Genomic DNA, 21,096 nt, shown 5'->3' with positions numbered 1-21,096 from the left:
GAAGACAGAAATAATAGAGCTGGACTATTGCAAAGCTGGACTTTCCAGATGGCACTATTGTAAAGGACTTGCCTACTGATGCAGGAGATGTAAGAGACGCAAGTTTGATCCCCAGGTTGGGAAGATCCCCTGGAGGGATGCATGGCAACCCACTCCAGTCTTCTTGCCTGGAGAATCTCATGGACAGAAGAACCTGGCAGGCCATAGTCCACGGGGTTGCAGAGTCAGACACGACTGAAGTGACTTTAGCATGCACACGTGCTGGGGAAAGCTAATTCTTTGACAAGCAATAAGAACAAAAATAAGCAATAATGACAAGGAAAAAGAAGACACTCATTGCCAACACCCATAATGACAGAGGGGATATCATGACAGACTCCACAGACATGAAATAACTAATAAGAGGATACTGTGAACAACTGTTAGTAAATAAAATAGATACTTAGATGAAATGAGCCAATTCCTTAAAAATCACAGACTACCAAAATTCACCCAAGATGAAATAGATAACCTGACTAGCCTTATTACTGTAATAGTTATTGACTGTGACTATTGAAGAAATCTGATTTGCAGTTAGCAGTCTTCTGAAAATGGATTCTCCAGGCTCAGATGGTTTCCTGGTAATTCTGCTAAACATTTGAAGACAAAATAAAACCAATTTTATGTAACATCTTCCAGAAAACAGAAGAAGAGGAAATGCTTCCCAACTCATTTTATAAGACCGACATTACCATGATGCAAAACTGGGCAGAGACGGGGTACTACAGGCCCCTGTTTCATGAACAGAGATGCCAAAATCCTCAGCATAATATCAATGAATCAAATTCAGCAGTATATAAAAAGAATACTGCACCATGGCCAAGAGGGAATGCAAGGCTAGTTCAGTATTTGAAATTCACTCTGTAACCCGCTGCATTAGCAGTCTGAAGAAAAACCATTTGATAATATCAGCTGATACAGAAAAAGCATTTAACAAAATTCAGCATTGATTTATGATTAAAAAAAAACCTCTCAACAAACTAGACACTGGGAGGATCTTCTTTGCCTTGATAAAGGGCATTGTACAAAAACCTATAGTTAACATCATAATTAATGGTGAAAGACTACATTCTTTCTCTTTAATATTGAGAAAAAGCAGTTGTCCACTCCAACCACCACTACTGAATATTCATACTTAACCAGTGCAATAAGGCAAGGAAGAATAAAGGGAAGTGGGCTGAAGGGGATATAGATTGGGAAGGAAGAAATAAAATTGCTCTAGGCCACAGACATCATTATTATCGATGTAGAAAACCTCAGATAGTCTGCAGAAACATAATCCTGCAAATCCCTAGAATTAATAAGTTTAACAAAGTTACAGAATACAAAGTCAAAACAAAATTATTTTTATTCTAATGCTGAATCTCCAATACTTTGGCCACCTGATGCGAAGAACTGACCCATTGGAAAAGACCTTGATTCTGGGCAAGACTGAAGGTAGGAGGAGAAGGGGACGACAGAGGATGAGATGGTTGGATGGCATCACCGACTCAATGGACATGAGTTCAAGTAAGCTCCGGGAGTTGGTGATGGACAAGGAAGCCTGGCATGCTGCAGTCCATGAGATTGCAGAGAGTTGGACATGACTGAGTGGCTGAACTGAGCTAATAAATAGTTAGGAATGCAGAAATTTAAAAAATATATCCAATAGCTCCAAAACATGTGAAATACAAATTTAGCAAAAATCCATATATAGAATCTTTAGTTAAAAACTACAAAGAAAGCAATGAAAACAGAGATCTAAATGACGCAATAGGATCATGGGATGCAAGATTCAATGTAGTAAAGATGTCATTCTTCCAAAATTTATCTTTAGATTTAATGCATTTCCCATAATATTAGGTAGGTGCAAAAGTAATTGCAGGGTTTGCATTACTGAAGTTTGCTGTTTGATATTGGAATATATTCTGAATAAATGTGGTTATGTTATACATCATTTTAATGCACACTTCTCGCTTTATGGTTTTTTACTAATGACTTATTACTTGCTGTTTATTTTATACTTATTTTAGACTATGGAAATGATGTTAGGCAAAAAGCAAATTCAAGCGATTTTCTTGCTTGAGTTCAAAATGGGTCATAAAGCAGGGAAGACAACTCGCAACATCGATAATGCATTGGGCTTACCAGGTGACTCAATGGTAAAGAATCTGCCTGTCAATATAGGAGATGCGGAATACTTGAGTTTGATCCCTGGGTCAGGAAGATCCCTTGGAGAAGGGAATGGCAACCCACTCCAGTATTCTTGCCTGGAGAATCCCATGGACAGAGGAACCTGGCGGGGTACAGTCCATGGGGTCACAAGTGTCAGGCACAGCTGACAACTGAGCAGCAGCAGCAGCAGCATCCTATCGAATAGTCAAAATGTAGTATCAGATCCATCGAATATCTGTGTGAAAAGGAACATCCATCTAAACCACACAGTTCCTACAAAAATTATCTCAAAATGGATCATATATCTAAATATTAAATTTTTTTTTTTTTTAGAAAATAAACCAATTGTGACTTTGTTTAAGTCTTTCATCGTGTGCGTCTGTCCAGTAGGTAACTGATGTGTGACCTCAGTGACATCCTCGGTATGACTGACACTTATTGATTGAGCACTCTGACAAAGACTCTGCCCTAATCCAGTCCCTACAACACCTCTGCAGAATAGGTACTACAGTCTTACTGTCTCACTTTTGAGATGAGGGAACAGAAGCACAGAAAGTTAATAAAAATGCCTCGAGAAAATCCTAAGAACAAGGTAAGGACAAATGGCCTGGTCTCTCTTTTCAGACCTGTGCTGTCATTGGGCATGACCACCACTCTGTTCTGACATTCTGATACTCCTCATCCTTCTTCAAAATGGAAATCGGTAATTTTTGTGGCTCCTGTGACCCAGACCATCTACTTTTCCTTGCTTTTTTTCCCCCTTTTGTGCGAGTTTTATTCACAGGCCGTCATCCAGGCTGGTGGTTTTTCGCTTTTGGAAGCTTAGCGTCATTTTTAACCCACCTAAATCTATTTAGCGCCATCTTGTGTCTGCATTGGGTTTTGCAGGAAGGAGCTCATTGGTTTTAGGGTGGGCTCCGGTGCAGGGAGATCTAGCTTGAAAGCTTTTGCTTCTCACAATATTCTAACAAACCAGCTTGATCAGAAACTTGAATTCCATTAGATGTGGACTTTCTGGTGACTTTCTTCCTCCAAAGTGTCAGTTAATAGAACCTTGAAGGGAAACAGATCATGGAGAGAAAACTTACAGAAATTCTCACTTTGACTCCCTTTTCGTAGCGATGCCCTGGCTTGCTGGGCTTTCTGCAATACCAGAGGCCCTGACAAGTTAGTGGGGAGACTTTAGTTCCTGGATTTTCAGCCTTGGGAAGGGGGAAGGGTCTCCCAAGGGGTGCACCTTCCAGAGACTATAAACAGCCTCCATTGTCTCCCCCTGTGCCATTGACTTAGAAGATGCTAATGTCTGTGTTAGTTGCTCAGTTGAGTCCGATTCTGAAACCCTATGGACTGTACCCCAACAGGCCACTCTGTCCATGGAATTCTCCAGGCAAGAATACAGGAGTGGGTAGCCTATCCTTTTTCCAGGGGGTCTTCCTGAGGCAGATTCTTTACCATCTGAGCCACCAGCGAAGCCTGGCACCTGAATCTGCTTCTTCAACAGTGGAACTCGAGTGGGAAAAGGACCGTGATGCAAACTCTTCTTCCCCGGAGGTGTGCCAGTTTGTTTTGGAAGGGAGAGGAGGAAAGAAAAAGAAAGGGGAAAAAATGGGGCAGGAAGTGCTGAATTCTCAGAAGTCTTCCATGAAGTGGGAGCTTTATCTTACTGAAGGAGGGAGGCATGTGCTGAGAGGGGTAGGCTAGTAAAAAAAAAATTCTAAAAACCAGGAAAAGCACTTAACACTTTGCATTATACAGTCTTATTTAGTTCCTTTTTATGTATCTGTTTGCTTTCCAGTTAGAGAAGTAATAGATACTTTTAATGAAAAACAAGGAAAACGAAAAAGTAGAAGACAATGTATCCAAAGAACATATATCTTGTCATAATGCTTAATATATCCTGGGGTTCCTTTCCTTCAATGCTTGAGGAGCTTAGTATTTTATTGAATTATATAATGTTTCTCATTTTCTAATTTTTAACTATTTTATCAGAAACAGCTCACAAGTTAGGATATAGCTTTGGTAAATTACTCTGTATGCGGCACTCTAGTGGATTTTATATATATGGATGTGTGGATTTTAGTTGATGCTTTGATGTTATAGATGACACTTCAGTGCATATCTTGCTTCATCCTTTTTCCTCCCTTAACTTAGGGTTATTCTCTTAGGATAGATTGCTGAAATCACTTTGGCTAGGGAGCAGCTTTGAGAGGACTTTCAGGCTCTGAGTAGAGACATAGGCGAGCCACCTGACCTGGCTGGAGGTGGACTCAGCCGCTTGGTAGTGATGGAGCTTGGGAGCCCTTTTCAGAGCCTCAGTTTTTACTCTGTCCTATACAGCCTGGCTCTCGTATTAATAACATATATAAATCCCCACCCCCCCTCAGATCTTGGGACACGGTAGACCACTAAATGGTAACTATTGAAACTATTTTTGAAACAATTACAGCACTAAATAGATATATTAGGACTTGTACCAGTTTGCCCTGATGCCAGGAATGTGTGAAGTCAAATATCTAACCTCTGCAGCAGCTGATGACTAATCATTTCTTTTAAAAATGTCTTTGATAATTTAAGTAAAAATGCTACCTCACTATTGTTTTATTTTGCATTTTTATTACAGTCAGAATGGACAACTTTACTGTTGTAAACTAGTTTGTCTCCCCTCTTGTTGCTGTTCAGTCACTAAGTCGTGTCCAACTCTTTGCAACCCCATGGACTGCAGCACGCCCCACTTCCCTCTCCTTCACCACGTCCCAGAGTTTTCTCAAACTCATGTCCATTGAGTCGGTGATGCCATTCAACCATCTCATCCTCTGTCACCTCCTTCTCCTTTTGCCCTCAATTTTACCTAACATCAGGGTCTTTTCCAGCGAGTTGGCTTCACATCAGGTGGCCAAAGTATTGGAGCACCAACTTCAGCATCAGTCCTTCCAGTGAATTTTTAGGATTGACTGGTTTGATTTTGGCTTTTTTGTATTGGCGTTTAGTATTTTCTTATCAACTTATAAAATAAATCATTTAAACCTATATCATATTTGCTGTCATGTGTCCATTTATCTAGCATTATATTTTTATATCAAAGTTTGATTTTCTTTGTGTATTATGTACTTTTTCTCATCAGGATGAGAATGTGGTTGTAATTGTGATCTCTTCATTATAAATTTTGTAGATGAATTTTTGGGGGCCTGTAATATTTCTTGCAAATAATGACAGTTTTTTGTATTAATTTCTAACCATCCTACCTTTCATTATTATTCATGTCTTGTTAGATTTGCCTGAAACTCTCTAGCATGGTATTAAAGAATCATAGGATTAATGGGCATCATTTTAAAATTACTTCTGATTTTAACAGGAGTATCTCTAATGTTTTGCCACCAAATAGAATATGAATTTTGTATTTCCAAAAATATACTGTTTATTGTATCAAGAATATGTTCAATTAATTGCTTAAAATTTTGAGTTTTTACATATATAAGAACATACTTTTTCTCAGAATGATTATGTGATTTTGTTATCTATTTATTGGATAAAATAATAATAAATTTTCTGACATAACACATATATTTGTATGCTTAGAATTAGTGTATACTTACATTTTGTGTTTAATTTACTGTTTTAAGTCAACACCATTTCATCTGAACTGTTTCCTACAACCTGCATATAAAGTTGTGTGTGTGTAAAGCATAAAAGAAAGAATATAGGAAAAATATATCAACATATTATGAATAATTCTAAATTATGAGATTATGAATTATCTTCATTTCACACCTCTTATTTTAAGTTTTCTAAAATGAGATATTCTACTATTACCAGGAAAAAAGGGTTGCCAAAAGTGTCAATACCATGCCAATTAATTATGTCTGAAATAAGATTTAGGAGGTCAGATGTGATTCAATGAAGCCTATTTATTTAGAATATATAACCTTTGTTTATTGATTTTCTAGACATCAAATTATTTTGAAACTAAGGGAACTGAAAAACTTGAGTTAGTATTTGTTTAAAAAGTGTAATAATATTTTTTTATGGATAATGACAATATGTGGTGACTGTATTTTCCTTAACTAAGAATTTATTTGGTATTGACAAATGTTTTCATGATATCTGACATTTTAAAACCCCCAAATTCTTAGAAGGGATTACAAATAATACTTAAATACATATTTATCTCCTGTCTAAGGATTCAGATAAACTTAGGATGGTTCCATAGCATCTGGGACAAGCCTGACCATAGGCTGGGGCACCGGACAGGTTGCTTTGAGAACCTCTTTCCGTAACCAGAGGCCACGACCCAGACACCGTCTCATCCATATCTGTGTCCTGTCTGGGACTTCACACAGATATAGAAACTGAAAACATGCATTTATACATCAAGGCACAGAGAAGCAACAGTCACTGGATTTGGTGCCTTAATTGCATCTTCCGGATGCTAGGAATAGCCTTTGTTTCTTCTGTAGTGGTCCACACTTTCTGCAGTGAGATTTCGCTAATTTCAGAGCTAAGGAATCAAATCGGAAGATCAACTCTTCAGATTTGATCATTAACATACAGTGTACTTAAAGTGTGAGAATCTCGCTTGACATTGTGATAATTGGAGATGTCATTTACTTGCTTCTTTCTCTCTTCTCTTTAGCTTTGGGCCAGATTATGTTGTACGTGGATGGGATGAATGGAGTAATAAACCACAATGAAACCATTCAGTGGCTGTACACTCTCATTGGGTCAAAGGTAAGAGATTATGGTTGAACGTTTTATTTGGTTTGTATGTCCTACACCTCTCTTTTTGTTATGCTCTCTGGGATGGTTTTAAAGAAAGAAGTCCTATTTAGCTCCGTTCCAGCCCTGTCAGAACACAAACAAGGACTATGATTTTATAGATTAAAGAAAATACCCCAATTGCAAAGAACTTATTAATTTTTAATGCATTTTAGTTATTTTCTTTTAAGCTTTTTTTCTTAGGTTTTTGGCTGCCTGTGCAGCATATGGGGTCTTAGTTCCCCAACCAGGAATGGAACCTGGCAGTGGAAGGGTCTTAACCACTGAAATAGCAGGGAAGCCCTTTCTCTTAATTTTTAATCAAATACTTTTGGCACCTTTGGTTTTTAACATTTAATTAAAACATTAGGCAATGGGTAGAGCATTAATCTTGCCAGTGGTAAAGCCAGTGAGTCCTTGCTGAGTTGTGTCTGACTCTTTTTGACTTCATAGACTGTAGCCCGCCAGGCTCCTCTGTTCATGGAATTTTCCAGGCACGAAGACTGGAGTGGGTTGCCATTCATCTTACCTGCTGTATTTCATGTTTAATATGGTCAGTTACTTAAGTATGTGTATGTTGTATATATGTATATGCATATTCCTGTATGTATAGATGAAAGAATGTGAGACTGCCTTTCAGCTCTGCCATCAATTATAAAAGTGACCAACGTTTACTCACAATTCACCCAGGCGCCATAGTAAGTGCTTCTCAGGCATTATTGCCTTAAATGCACATGAGGCTGCGGTAAAGCAAATAACGTCCCCGTTTTGTAGTTGAGGAACTCGTGCTTGGTTATGAGGATCTCTCTAGTTTCCCCCACAGATCTTGGCCTGTGTCTGTCCAGCAGTGCCTTAGCTGTGAGTCCCCACTTCCTGGGGCCGTGGCCCTGAGGAGGAGCATCCGCCATGACACTCGAGAGGTGCTGGAAGCTGAGCGAGCCTCTAGTGTCGCCCTCTCTAGATTCTTGGGTGGGTCCGTGAAGGACCTGGCTGGAGGGCAGACTTGGAGGAAGTTAGAAGGGATCCTGTCCTGAGCCAGTGAATCCAGCTGGACTGTGGTCAGCCTGTGGCGTGAGGCACCACGGTGGTCACCATGGTGATGAGAGTAGGCAGCAAGGTCAAGCGGGGAAGACGTCAGGGGCCTGGGTGGGGGATTTCAACCTGACTTAGACCTGTTGCAGAGTCAGCACAGCTTCCTGGGGGTCCCTGCAGAACCTGGGGTCGTCCCAGGCTTCCCCATCCCTATGTTCACAGCCACCCTCACTGTGGCAAGCCCGCCGAGGCTGGTGGGCACCAGCCCTGGGCTCTCGGCAGAGTCACAGTTCTTGGTGTGTGATACCCACTGGGCCCCAGGTCCTTGGTTGACCCTCACATCTTCTGCTCAATTTTCCTTTCCCCAGTATTATTGTTAATAGAATCTCCTCTCCCATTTTATAATAGAAGCAGTATGTTTTTCCTTAGAAGACTGAAAATCTTTTCTTCTCCTTCTCTTTTTTCTTCTTCCTCCTCTTCTTCTTCTCTTTAAACACTTGACTCTGATTTCTTTGGAAAATGGATGTGCCTTTATTTACAAAGTGCTTTAGGTGACCTTACAAGCTGAGTGGCATGGCGGGCCTACTGAGTTGATTTCACAGGCTGAGGAAAGATATGTATCTCATATCCTGCTTCAGTGTTTTCTGATTTTTCCTCTCTTCTGCTGAGTCTCCTTAACCTTCATGCTCATTTGGAAGCTGCTCCCTCCCCTGGGCTCTCTGCATGGTCTTGAGGACCCCAAAAGCTAGGGAGATGGGAGATTTTTCAATGAAAGCTCACTTTATTATGGTCATAATAAAATGCCGACAACCAACCCTATTTAGAAACAGGAATGAAACCTAGCAGCAACACTTGTTACAGGAAAATTGACCACCTTTTAGCTCATCACCAGGAAGGAGTAGAGGAAGGGTAAGATCCTGGTGGGGGGAGTGGGAGGGTAAAAAAGGATGAGAAAGGCACATCATGGTGGAAAAAGGATGAGAAGAAGAGAGAGGGAGAAAAGGATGAGAGGAGTGACCAGGACCAGGAAGAAAAAGAGAGGGGAAAAAGGAAATGGCTCCTAATGGAAGTGGCTCCATCTGCTCAGTAGATGGGAGGAAGGCTCACAGCCTGCAGTGTTGCAGCAGCATCCTGTTGATTTTTCTTAGGCATCATTCTGCGAGGAAAAGAAACACTGGGAAAGGAATATGTGGGACATCTTTATTGACTTCTAAATAACATAGGGAAATCATGAAATTCAGAGCCACAGGAATGAGATGTAGGACTTATGTTTCCCCTCTCCTTTCACTGTGCAGCACACATGGTGTTCGGGACCCTGGGCATCCCTCTCAGGCAGGGCATTTGCCTTCCCTGCCCAGGCACTTGGGGCATCAGCACTGATAGATCAGTGGGCCCTTCTTCCATCTTTAATTTTCCCTACAGTGGTCTCTAGCTCCTGTGTTCAACACCAGACCAGGCACTATGTGGGGAAGAACATAGAGCCAAGGCTCAGCTTAAGCCTTGGGGCTATTGGTGTTGTTGGAAAGGGGACAGTGGGTGCTGCTTGGAGCCTGTGTCCACTCTGTGATGTCACAGGAAGGTTTCAGCTGACACTGCAAGGAGTGCTTGGTTTCAGACTACTGGCTGAAAGTCAGCAGGGGCAGCAGCCACCAAGTGCAGTTCTAATGAGATCACTTCTTTACAAAACCAGTATGGTGGCCTCAACACTCCCCTCATCCCCATGCCTGGAGAATGAGATCTCTGCCAAGAACAGGTGAACCAACATGAAACCCTTAAGTTTTGAGAAGGAAGCCTTAGCCTCTCTTTTAACATACAGCTTGGACAATATGGCCACAGAGGTTTTCCTGATTCAAATTAAGAAATAAGGAAAGCCAGGGGTCCTAGGTTTTTCTTTTGACTAAGATTTCTCAGAACCTGAAGAACAGAAACCTTGAGGTCCTGTTGTTTGTGCCCTAAACAGGCACAGAGTTGATGATGGAATCCTGGGTTAGAGAAGCCTTGCCATTCTGTTCTCAGAATTCTTCATTTTCCTTCCATGAAAGGCAACAAGATGCATCTGCCAGCGGGCCATTATGCAATATTTGCAGGTATTCGAGTCTCATAACCAGAGGAGGAAATGATCCATTTGCAGCCAAATAATTACGTTTTAAAAGAAAGAAAAAGTGTTTTCAATAATATGTTTCATTCTGTTTACAAAAATCCATCTTTAAACTTCCCAGTCAGAGGTAAGAAGCAGATGCTAACCTTATGACTTTTCATAAATATGGATTTTTTTCCCTCTTCATATATCTGGAAGTCTCATTAACTGGGGTAAGGTGATTCGGCTTGTACAATATAACCTTTCTTTATTATTATACAGAGAGTCTGTTTTTCTTTATCTGTATGGATTGCCTTCTGGCCACGAGGGTGGCCCCAGTGGCCCATAACCTCCTTGTAGGTTTCATGACCTCCTGATATTGTCATGAAACCTGCCCTTTCTATGTTGCTGTTGCTGCATTTTTCTGTCAGCCCTATTGCAGCTCATTCTTCCAGCTGTGCCCCAAATTGCTGGTCATAGATCTCCAGACTTACTTTGTGCTGTGTGAGGATGGCCCTGCATCCTGACTCCCACGTGGCACAGCTGCTAAACCTGAGTCAAGGGGAGCTCTGGCCACAAGGCCCTTGTCACACACACACACATGTGCTTATACACCTTAGAGAGCCATGCTCCCCACAACAAATACACACACACACACACACGGGACGCTGCTCAAAGTTTCTTGTTAGGACAGTAAGATGATGAGAAGTAACATTGGGTGTGTAGGATGGAGGTGATGGGAGAAGAAATTGGCAGGGATAGGGAGCTAGGGACCTAGCATGCTATCAAAGCCCTGAGGTAGTGAGACCTGGCTAAGAATTGCAGCAGAAACTGATGAAACTCTGGAGACATTTTGTAGAATAGCTTCCTAGGACTGGGTTTCTGCATGTAGAAAAACAGCATTAAGAATCAAAGCGAGGGTCATAGTTTGAACCTGGGCAGCTATGACTATGGCATTGCCTCCAGCGGAAGTAGGGGTGGTGGTGCTTAGTTGCTCAGTCATGTCTGACTCTTTGTGACCCCATGGACTATAGCCTGCCAGGCTTCTCTGTCTATGAGATTTTCCTGGTAGGAATACTAGAGTGGATTGCCATTGTCTCCTCCAGGGGAGCTTCCTGACCCAGGGATCAAACCTGAGTCTCCCGCTTTGCAGGTGAATTCTTAACCATTGAGTCACAGGGAATTCCCCCAGCAGGAAGAGAAAATTTGGCAGTTGGGCTGCAGTAGCTGGAAAGCTTTGACATACGGGGCAAGATGAAGGCAGTGTCCCTCAGGAGAGCTAAACAGGTGTATCCATGGTGCCAGGAAGTGCTGGCTGGCTGTGAAGTGGAGGAGGTTTCGTGAGCCCTATGGTCCTGGTCATTGGCATGTCCCTGCCAGTGTGATCCGCGCAGATGACCCACAGGTGGGTGAGATCTGAAGTGCTTTTTCATTCTTAATTTTTTTGGTTAATTGTTTTGAGATAATTGTGTATTCACATATAATTGTTAGAAATAATACCTAGAGGTCCTGTGTAATCTTTACCCAGCTTTCTCCAAAGATAACATCCTGCAATTCTGTACTACAGCATTGCAAATCAGGCAGTTGAGGGTTTGGTACAGTCAAGAGACAGAACGTATCCATCACCAACAGGAGCCCGAATATCACTTGCCTCCTGTTCCCACCCCAACCTAAATCTCTGACAACCATTAACCTGGTCTTCATTTCTATACTTTGCTGATTTCAACAAGGTTATATGGAAGGTAGTTGCCACCGCATGTAACCTTTTGGAGTTAGCTTTTTTCCTACTCAGCATAATTATCTGGAGATTTATTGAAGTACTTTTTGAGTAATGTAATATCAAATAGAATTCTAGCCTTGAAGAGATGGCAAAATCTTGTTCAAGATGTTCCTGACATTCACCAGCCACACTCCCAATACTTCAGCAGAGCAAGTGCCATTTCCTTCAAACTGCCTTTTCTGAACGCTGGAACTGTGGGAAAGCCTTACTTGTGGGGACCCACCTCCACCTCTCTGTCATTAACCAAATGCCTTGCACTGCTTTCTGGAATAACTCATACTCACTTCCCCATGGAAATACTCTTAAAGCATTTAAAGACAGATATTATGCCATCTTGACTCATTGGAAAAGACCCTGATGCTGGGAAAGATTGAAGGCAGGAGGAGAAGGGAATGACAGAGGGTGAGATGGTTGGATGGCATCACCAACTCGATGGACATGAGTTTGAGTAAACTCTGGGAGTTGGTGAGGGACAAGGAGGCCTGGCATGCTGCAGTCCATGGGGTTGCAAAGAGTTGGACACAACTGAGTGACTGAACTGAACTGATTATGCCATCCTGTCCAAGTTAAATTCGATGGTTTCCACAGACAGTCCTTGGGGATGTAGTTTGTAGTTCCTCATTGTGCGGGGTAGCAGTTTCTCTGTCCATCCAGGACAAAGGATTTTACTTTGGTAAGATCCCAGAATAGAGTGCCCCCCTTCTATAAATCCCACCTCTGTGTTCAGCGGCAGCCCTCGGTGTTAGCTCCAATCAAACTAATAATTCACTAAACCTCCTAGGTTTTGTTCTGTTTTTCACTTATCCACGTTTTGCCAGTTTCTTCCATTCTGCATCTCTGTGATTGTTTAACATCTAAATGTGGAGCTTTGATTTTTTTCCCCATTAACTTCAGGCTAGAGTTCCAACTTCAAGATCATATTCACTCAGGAAAGGAAAGCTTTAGGCTTTAAATGCTTTTCACTTCCAGCATTTCCATTTGATTCTTATAGTTTCCTTTTGCTGAAATTTATCATCTGTTCATGCATGGTGTATACCTTTTCCGTTAGTCTTTAACATATTAATCATTGTGAATTTTATAGTTCCAATATTGAGCCAAATCTATTGATGGCTTTGTTTCTTGTCAGCAAGGGTGGGGAATTGGGGCTTTTTTATACATCTTGTGATTTTTAGTTGAAAGCTTGGTATGTATGGGACAGTATAGGCTAAGGTAGGTAGTATTTATGCCTATCAATGGGCATATCTCTAATACTAAGCTATTAGAGTAGAGAGGTTTTCCGTTTCCTCTCTAGGGGAGCAGGGCTTGGGTTTTGCTGTTGCTTTAGTATCTTCCTTTACCACTCATTTCCAAGTTCTTTTAAGTAATTGTGCTTGAGATGAGAACTGGCTTGCTAAAGAGTTTTTCTCAATGTTGGTTTTTCACTGTGAGCTTTAAACATTTTCTACATGTCTGAGTCTCAGAGGGAGGTCAAGCTCCATGCTCCTACCCCTCCCCAAGTGGAAACTGCTGTGGCCTGGTGCTTCCAGAACTGAACTTTCTCTATTGCCTTTGTTTCCCACGTTGGTCTTCAGCAAGGTCATATGCCTGATATTAATTACACAGTCATTAAATGCTAGGTTTTTGAAATACTACAATAATATAGGAAAATACTGTAGGAAAACTAGTAGGAAATGTACAAAGTTTAAAATCCTTTGTAATAGCACTTCAGGTGATTTTTACTTTATTTTTTTATTTCTAAAATTTGATATAAAGAGAATATATTACTCTTACAACCATAAAAAAAATCAGTAAACATTTTAAAAGGTTATTTTTTAATATCAAGATTTCATACTACACCAATAAACTGGGTCTTGGGGTGGGACTGTCTCAGTGGTCCTGTCCCTCCCTCAGTGGCAGGAGGACTCTAAAGGCTCTCTCCTGAAGGATGTGTTCTTGCCCCTGCCCAGCAACACAGAGTCTTATTCTTTTCCCTTCTGCTACACTACCCATGCTTTGGGGCAACAATAGTTGCTACCCTTCCCTGCTGCTTATGGCTTTTGTGTCACAGAGAAGACTCGTGATGTGGTTTCCTGCCTGTCCAGGTCATATATGGCTGCTCCCTTCCTCCTGTGGGTTGTTTGCTGCTGTTCTTGACCCTAGAATGCAGGCCCATCCTAGAGTGTGGCACCCGGGCTCAGTTGCCTCATGGCATGTGGAATCTTCCCAGACCAGGGATCAAACCGGTGTCCCCTACATTGGCAGGCAGATTCTTAACTTCTTGACCACCAGGGAAGGACCCAAATTCCATGTTGTAATATAGGTTCAATTTGGGGCTTCCCTGATAGCTCAGTTGGTAAAGAATCCACTGCAATGCAGGAGACGCTGGTTTGATTCCTGGGTCAGGAAGATCTGCTGGAGAAGGGATAGGCTACCCATTCCAGTATTCTTGGACTTCCCTTGTGGCTCAGCTGGTGAAGAATCTGCCTGCAATGTGGGAGACCTGGATTTGATCCCTGGATTAGGAACATCCCCTGGAGGAGGGAAAGGCTACCCACTCCAGTATTCTGGCCTGGAGAATTCCACGGACTGTGTAGTCCGTGGGGTCTCAAAGAGTCGGACATGACTGAGTGACTTTTGCTCACTCACTCAAGTAATATTTGTGTCAGAGATATTGTGGGTACAAAGAGCCACTCTCCCCTTTATGGGTATTGCTCTTCTACTGGTTATTTGGCTCCATACACCCAGAAATCCCTAGAGGAGGAAATAGCAACCCACTCCAGTGTTCTTGCCTGGAGAATCTCATGGACTGGAGAGCCTGGCAGTCTACAGTCTATGGGGTCAGAAAGAGTCAGACATGACTGAGTGACTGAGCACCTAGGCACACACCCAGAAAACTGATTCTCAGTGAGTTGATCTCTCGGATAGCCCCATAATCTAAGTGGAAGAAAAAGAAAAAAAAAAAGGAAATTTTACTAGTCATTGTTTGGGAAGAATTTACTAGTCATTGAAACCAGAGGTTGGCGTCAGACCTTAGAGGAGCCAGTGGGCTGAGGGGACCCCAAGATCCAGAATCGGTCCCCAGTCACAGGCTGGAACAGCATTTTTTTTTTTTTCCATTCTGCTCTAAGATGATTAGCTTCAGGGAGCTGATTTGTGGCAGGGACCACAACTCTCCAAAGGCTTACTGATAAACCAGAACTGCAGCTTACAAATTTACATAGTCAAGATCCCTTATGAATCTAAATGGGAGGAAGCAGGAATGAGGTGGGACTCTGACCTTTCTTCCCTTTTGGGGCATGTGGACAAGCATTTGCAGCTGTGTTCTCGCTTCTGGGAAATGGGTGGCTCTAATATGGAAGAACATCTGGGATGATGTAAAAGCTTCACTACAGCCGATGTGCTGTTCCTCGAACAGAGATGTTCTAGGAGAGTTGGGTGGACGGGACGACTGAAAAAAGCATAAGCTTCCAGGAGCCCCCTGGGAGCAGCCCTACCAGCTCAGGCCATCCTTTGCCAGCATTGCTGACCCCCATCCCACCTGCCAGTACTCATCTGCCAGCCCTTCTCTGTCCACTCTAAGGAGATGCCAGCTGACAGCCACACTCTGGCTAACAGCACTTTCACCATTCCTGAGCTTGGCAGTTGTCCATTGTCATGTTTCCAGGGCTGGTTATTTACATAAGAAAGTTATTTAGCTTTGATAAATAACCTTAGATATACAGATGACACCACCCTTATGGCAGAAAGTGAAGAGGAACTAAAAAGCCTCCTGATGAAAGTGAAAGAGGAGAGTGAAAAACTTGGCTTAAAGCTCAACATTCAGAAAACGAAGATCATGGCATCTGGTCCCATCACTTCATGGCAGATAGATGGAGAAACAGTGGAAACAGTGTCAGACTTCATTTTTGGGGGGCTCCAAAATCACTGCAGATGGTATTCGCAGCCATGAAATTAAAAGACTCTTACTCCTTGGAGGGAAAGTTATGACCAACCTAGACAGCATATTAAAAAGCAGAGATATTACTTTGCCAACAAAGGTCCATCTAGTCAAGGCTATGGTTTTTCCAGTGGTCATGTATGGATGTGAGAGTTGGACTGTGAAGAAGGCTGAGCGCCGAAGAATTGATGCTTTTGAACTGTGGTGTTGGAGAAGACTCTTGAGAGTCCCTTGGACTGGAAGGAGATCCAACCACTCCATCCTAAAGGAGATCAATCCTGGGTGTTCATTGGAAGGACTGATGCTAAAGCTGAAACTCCAGTACTTTGGCCACCTCATGCGAAGAGTTGACTCATTGGAAAAGACCTGATTCTGGGAGGGATTGGGGCCAGGAGAAGAGGGGACAACAGAGGATGAAATGGCTGGATGGCATCACCGACTCGATGGACATGAGTTTGAGTGAACTCCAGGAGATGGTGATGGACAGGGAGGCCTGGTGTGCTGCGATTCATGGGGTTGCAAAGAGTCTGACACGACTGAGTGACTGAACCGAACTGAACTGGTTACTCAGAGAAGAATACAGACTCTGGTACTCTTGCCTGGAAGGTCCCATGGACGGAGGAGCCTGGTGGCTCTACTGCATGGGATCGCGAACAGTTGGACACGACTGAGTGACTTCACTTTCACTTTTCACTTTCATGCATTGGAGAAGGAAACGGCAACCCACACCAGTGTTCTTGCCTGGAGAATCCCAGGGACAGAGGAGCCTGGTGGGCTGCCATCTATGCAGTCGCACGGAGTCAGACACGACTGAAGTGACTTAGCAGCAGCAGCAGAGAAGAATATGTGTCCCATTTGCCTATGGCTTATGTTTTTGCACCAGAGGGAAAGCTGGGGTACCCTATAGTATGGTAGAAATCAGATTAGCCTTGGTTTTCTTTGACTTCCTCTAGAAATTAGCTGTGTGACCAGTCACAGAGTCTTCTGGAGGTTTTGTATCTGAAGCTGGGGATAAGCACCCACTATGGTTAATTTCCCCTCTTCATTTCACAGCTACTATGGCAGTGTTCCCTTTGGCGGTATTTTAATACACGGTTTGGGTAGTGCTTTCAGTTCAGGTCAGTTCAGTCGGTCAGTTCAGTTCAGTTCAGTCGCTCAGTCATGTCCGACTCTTTGCGACCCCATGAATCGCAGCACGCCAGGCCTCCCTGTCCATCACCATCTCCCGGAGTTCACTCAGAGTCATGTCCATCAAGTCCGTGATGCCATCCAGCCATCTCATCCTCGGTCGTCCCCTTCTCCTCCTGCCCCCAATCCCTCCCAGCATCAGAGTCTTTTCCAATGAGTCAACTCTTCTCATGAGGTGGCCGAAGTACTGGAGCTTCAGCTTTAGCATCATTCCTTCCAAAGAAATCCCAGGGCTGATCTCCTTCAGAATGGACTGGTTGGATCTCCTTGCAGTCCATGGGACTCTCAAGAGTCTTCTCCAACACCACAGTTCAAAAGCATCAATTCTTTGGCACTCAGCCTTCTTCACAGTCCAAATCTCACATCCATACATGACCACAGGAAAAACCATAGCCTTGACTAGATGGACCTTAGTCGGCAGAGTAATGTCTCTGCTTTTGAGTATACTATCCAGGTTGGTCATAACTTTCCATCCAAGGAGTAAGCGTCTTTTAATTTCATGGCTGCAGTCACCATCTGCAGTGATTTTGGAGCCCCCAAAATTAAAGTCTGACACTGTTTCCACTGTTTCCCCATCTGTTGGCCATGAAGTGATGGGACCAGATGTCATAATCTTTGTTTTCTGAATGTTGAGCTTTAAGCCAACTTTTTCACTCTCCTCTTTCACTTTCATCAAGAGGCTTTTTAGTTCCTCTTCACTTTCTGCCATAAGGGTGATATCATCTGCATATCTAAGGTTATTGATATTTCTCTCGGCAATCTTGATTCCAGCTTGTGTTTCTTCCAGTCCAGCGTTTCTCATGATGTACTCTGCATATAAGTTAAATAAGCAGGGTAACAATATACAGCCTTGACGCACTCCTTTTCGTATTTGGAACCAGTTCCATGTCCAGTTCTAACTGTTGCTTCCTGACCTGCATACAGATTTCTCAAGAGGCAGGTTAGGTGGTCTGATATTCCCATCTCTTTCAGAATTTTCCACAGTTTATTATGATCCACACAATCAAAGGCTTTAGCATAGTCATTAAAGCAGAAATAGATGTTTTTCTGGAACTCTCTTGCTTTTTCCATGATCCATGGGATGTTGGCAGTTTGATCTCTGGTTCCTCTGCCTTTTCTAAAACCAGCTTGAACATCAGGAAGTTCACAGTTCACGTATTGCTGAAGCCTGGCTTGGAGAATTTTGAGCATTACTTTACTAGCATGTGAGATGAGTGCAATTGTGCGGTAGTTTGACCATTCTTTGGCATTGCCTTTCTTTGGGATTGGAATGAAAACTGACCTTTTCCAGTCCTGTGGCCACTGCTGTGTTTTCCAAATGTGCTGGCATATTGAGTGCAGCACTTTCACAGCATCATCTTTCAGGATTTGAAATAGCTCAACTGGAATTCCATCACCTCCACTAGCTTTGTTCCTAGTGATGCTTTCTAAGGCCCACTTGACTTCACATTTCAGGATGTCTGGCTCTAGATTAGTGATCACATCATCATGATTATCTGGGTCATGAAGATCTTTTTTGTACAGTTCTTCTGTGTATTCTTGCCACCTCTTCTTAATATCTTCTGCTTCTGTTAGGTCCATACCATTTCTGTCCTTTATCAAGCCCATCTTTGCATGAAATGTTCCCTTGGTATCTCTGATTTTCTTGAAGAGATCTCTAGTCTTTCCCAATCTGTTGTTTTCCTCTATTTCTTTGCATTGATCGCTGAAGAAGGCTTTTTTATCTCTCCTTGCTATTCTTTGGAACTCTGCATTCAGATCCTTATATCTTTCCTTTTCTCCTTTGCTTTTTGCCTCTCTTCTTTTCACAGCTATTTGTAAGGCCTCCCCAGATAGCCATTTTGCTTTTTTGCATTTTTTTCCCATGGGGATGATCTTGATCCCTGTCTCCTGTACAGTGTCACAAACCTCATTCCATAGTTCATCAGGCACCTTGTTTATCAGATCTAGACCCTTAAATCTATTTCTCACTCCCACTGTATAATCATAAGGGATTTGATTTAGGTCATACCTGAAGGGTCTAGTGGTTTTCCCTACTTTCTTCAATTTGAGTCTGAATTTGGTAATAAGGAGTTCATGATCTGAGCCACAGTCAGCTCCTGGTCTTGTTATTGTTGACTGTGTATAGCTTCTCTATCTTTGGCTGCAAAGAATATAATCAATCTGATTTCGGTGTTGACCATCTGGTGATGTCCATGTGTAGAGTCTTCTCTTGTGTTGTTGGAAGAGGGTGTTTGCTATGACCAGTGCATTTTCTTGGCAAAACTCTATTAGTCTTTGCCCTGCTTCATTCCGCATTCCAAGGCCAAATTTGCCTGTTACTCCAGGTGTTTCTTGACTTTGCGACTCCATGAACCGCAGCACGCCAGGCCTCCCTGTCCATCACCAACTCCTGGAGTCCACCCAAACCCACGTCCATTGAGTCAGTGATACCATCCAACCGTCTCATCCTCTGTCATCCCCTTCTCCTCCTGCCCTCAATCCCTCCCAGCATCAGGGTCTTTTCAAATGAGTCAGTTCTTTGCATGAGGTGGCCAAAGCATTGGAGTTTCAGCTTCAGCATAAGTCCCTCCAATGAACACCCAGGATTGATCTCCTTTAGGATGGACTGGTTGGATCTCCTTACAGTCCAAGGGACTCTCAAGAGTCTTCTCCAACACCACAGTTCAAAAGCATCAATTCCTCGGCGCTCAGCTTTCTTCACAGTCCAACTCTCACATCCATACATGACCACGGGAAAAATCATAGCCTTGACTAGATGGACTTTTGTTGGCAAAGTAATGTCTCTGCTTTTTAATATGCTATCTAGGTTGGTCATAACTTTCCTTCCAAGGAGTAAGCGCCTTTTAATTTCATGGCTGCAGTCACCATCTGCAGCGATTTTGGAGCCCCCCCAAATAAATTCTGACACTGTTTCTACTGTTTCCCCATCTATTTCCCATGAAGTGATGCGACCAGGTGCCAAGATCTTCGTTTTCTGAATGTTGAGCTTTAAGCCAAGTTTTTTACTCTCCTCTTTTACTTTCATCAACAGACTTTTTAGTTCCTCTTCACTTTCTGCCATAAGGGTGGTGTCATCTGCATATCTGAGGTTATTGATATTGCCCAAAGTGCTTAGATAACAACAATGGATTTATGTTACCTGTTATCAGCTAACTCTTCATCATTACACTGAGGAATGTATCCCAGAGGAAATTTAGCAAAGTGGATATTTTTTGGTCTTGTTCACTTTTAGACATTATTCTTTACAGAAACCTCCTGGTAAGCCCCAGTACTTTATCTCAATAGAAGAACATGTTCTTTTACAGCATTATTTACTACTTTGACATTTATTTGAGTTCTTTTTGAATTTTTGTTTTTGTTGTTCAGTTGCTACATTGTGTCCACCTCTTTGCAACCCCATGGACTGTAGCATGCCAGGCTCCTCTGTCCTCCACTATCTCCCGGAACTTGCTCAAACTCATGTCCATTGAATTGGTGATGCCATCCAATCATCTTGACCTCTGCTGCTGCCTCCTCCTTTTGCCTTCCATCCTTCCCAGTATCAGGGTCTTTACTTTTGAATAGTCTATTTGACATTCTGCAAGATTTCCTGCCACCAAGTAGTAGAAACTTGAGGGGTTCCCAGCCCCACAATTGGCTACTCCATTAATCACCAAATTCATTCCCTCTCTGCAAATTGCATTGGATCATACATGGGTTGGCCATTAGGCCCTGAAGCCATAGCACATGGGTTTGATGCGAGTGGCTTCCTGTCTTGGCTGGTGTGCCAACTTTGGGGTCTACATCCCTCCACCTCAGACACCTGAAAGCCTTGGCTCGGAAGTTTGGACTCAGGGAGTGTATTTTGACCTATACTTTATTTCTGATAGCATCAACCTTTTTCTTATGATGACAGCACAAAAGGGGAGAGATTTGGACCCCAACATATCTGATAACCAGTTACAAAGGCTTTGGGGCCCATTCTGAGCTTTTTGCTTAGGAATTCTGAGCTTGAGTATATGTCTTTGAAGTAAAGCATTTAAGAGAAGTTTGATAAATATCTTAAGTCACTTGAATTTTGTTGTTGTTCTTGTTAAAATATTCAGCATATTCTTAGTTCTGGTTAGCTTGTAAACAGTGTGGCAAAGCTTTGCAGATCAAGTTACCCTCCAATTT

General features: G+C 42.5%; 1 protein-coding gene across 4 annotated transcripts in view; it reads left to right on the top strand.

Moving 5' to 3' along the window:
• FHOD3 (formin homology 2 domain containing 3) overlaps positions 1-21,096 on the top strand; it is a 530,296-nt gene that overhangs the window by 309,594 nt on the left and 199,606 nt on the right. For all 4 annotated transcript variants that reach the window (XM_052660257.1, XM_052660258.1, XM_052660256.1 and 1 more), the window contains exon 6: positions 6,824-6,918. In XM_052660257.1, the coding sequence (XP_052516217.1) occupies positions 6,824-6,918 (95 nt within the window). The remainder of the gene's footprint in view (positions 1-6,823; positions 6,919-21,096) is intronic.

The sequence above is a fragment of the Budorcas taxicolor genome, chromosome 22, assembly GCF_023091745.1.
Source record: "Budorcas taxicolor isolate Tak-1 chromosome 22, Takin1.1, whole genome shotgun sequence".
Taxonomy (NCBI): Eukaryota; Metazoa; Chordata; class Mammalia; order Artiodactyla; family Bovidae; genus Budorcas; species Budorcas taxicolor.
The sequence above is the reverse complement of the archived record's forward strand: the minus strand, read 5'-3'. Positions and strand labels throughout refer to the sequence as shown.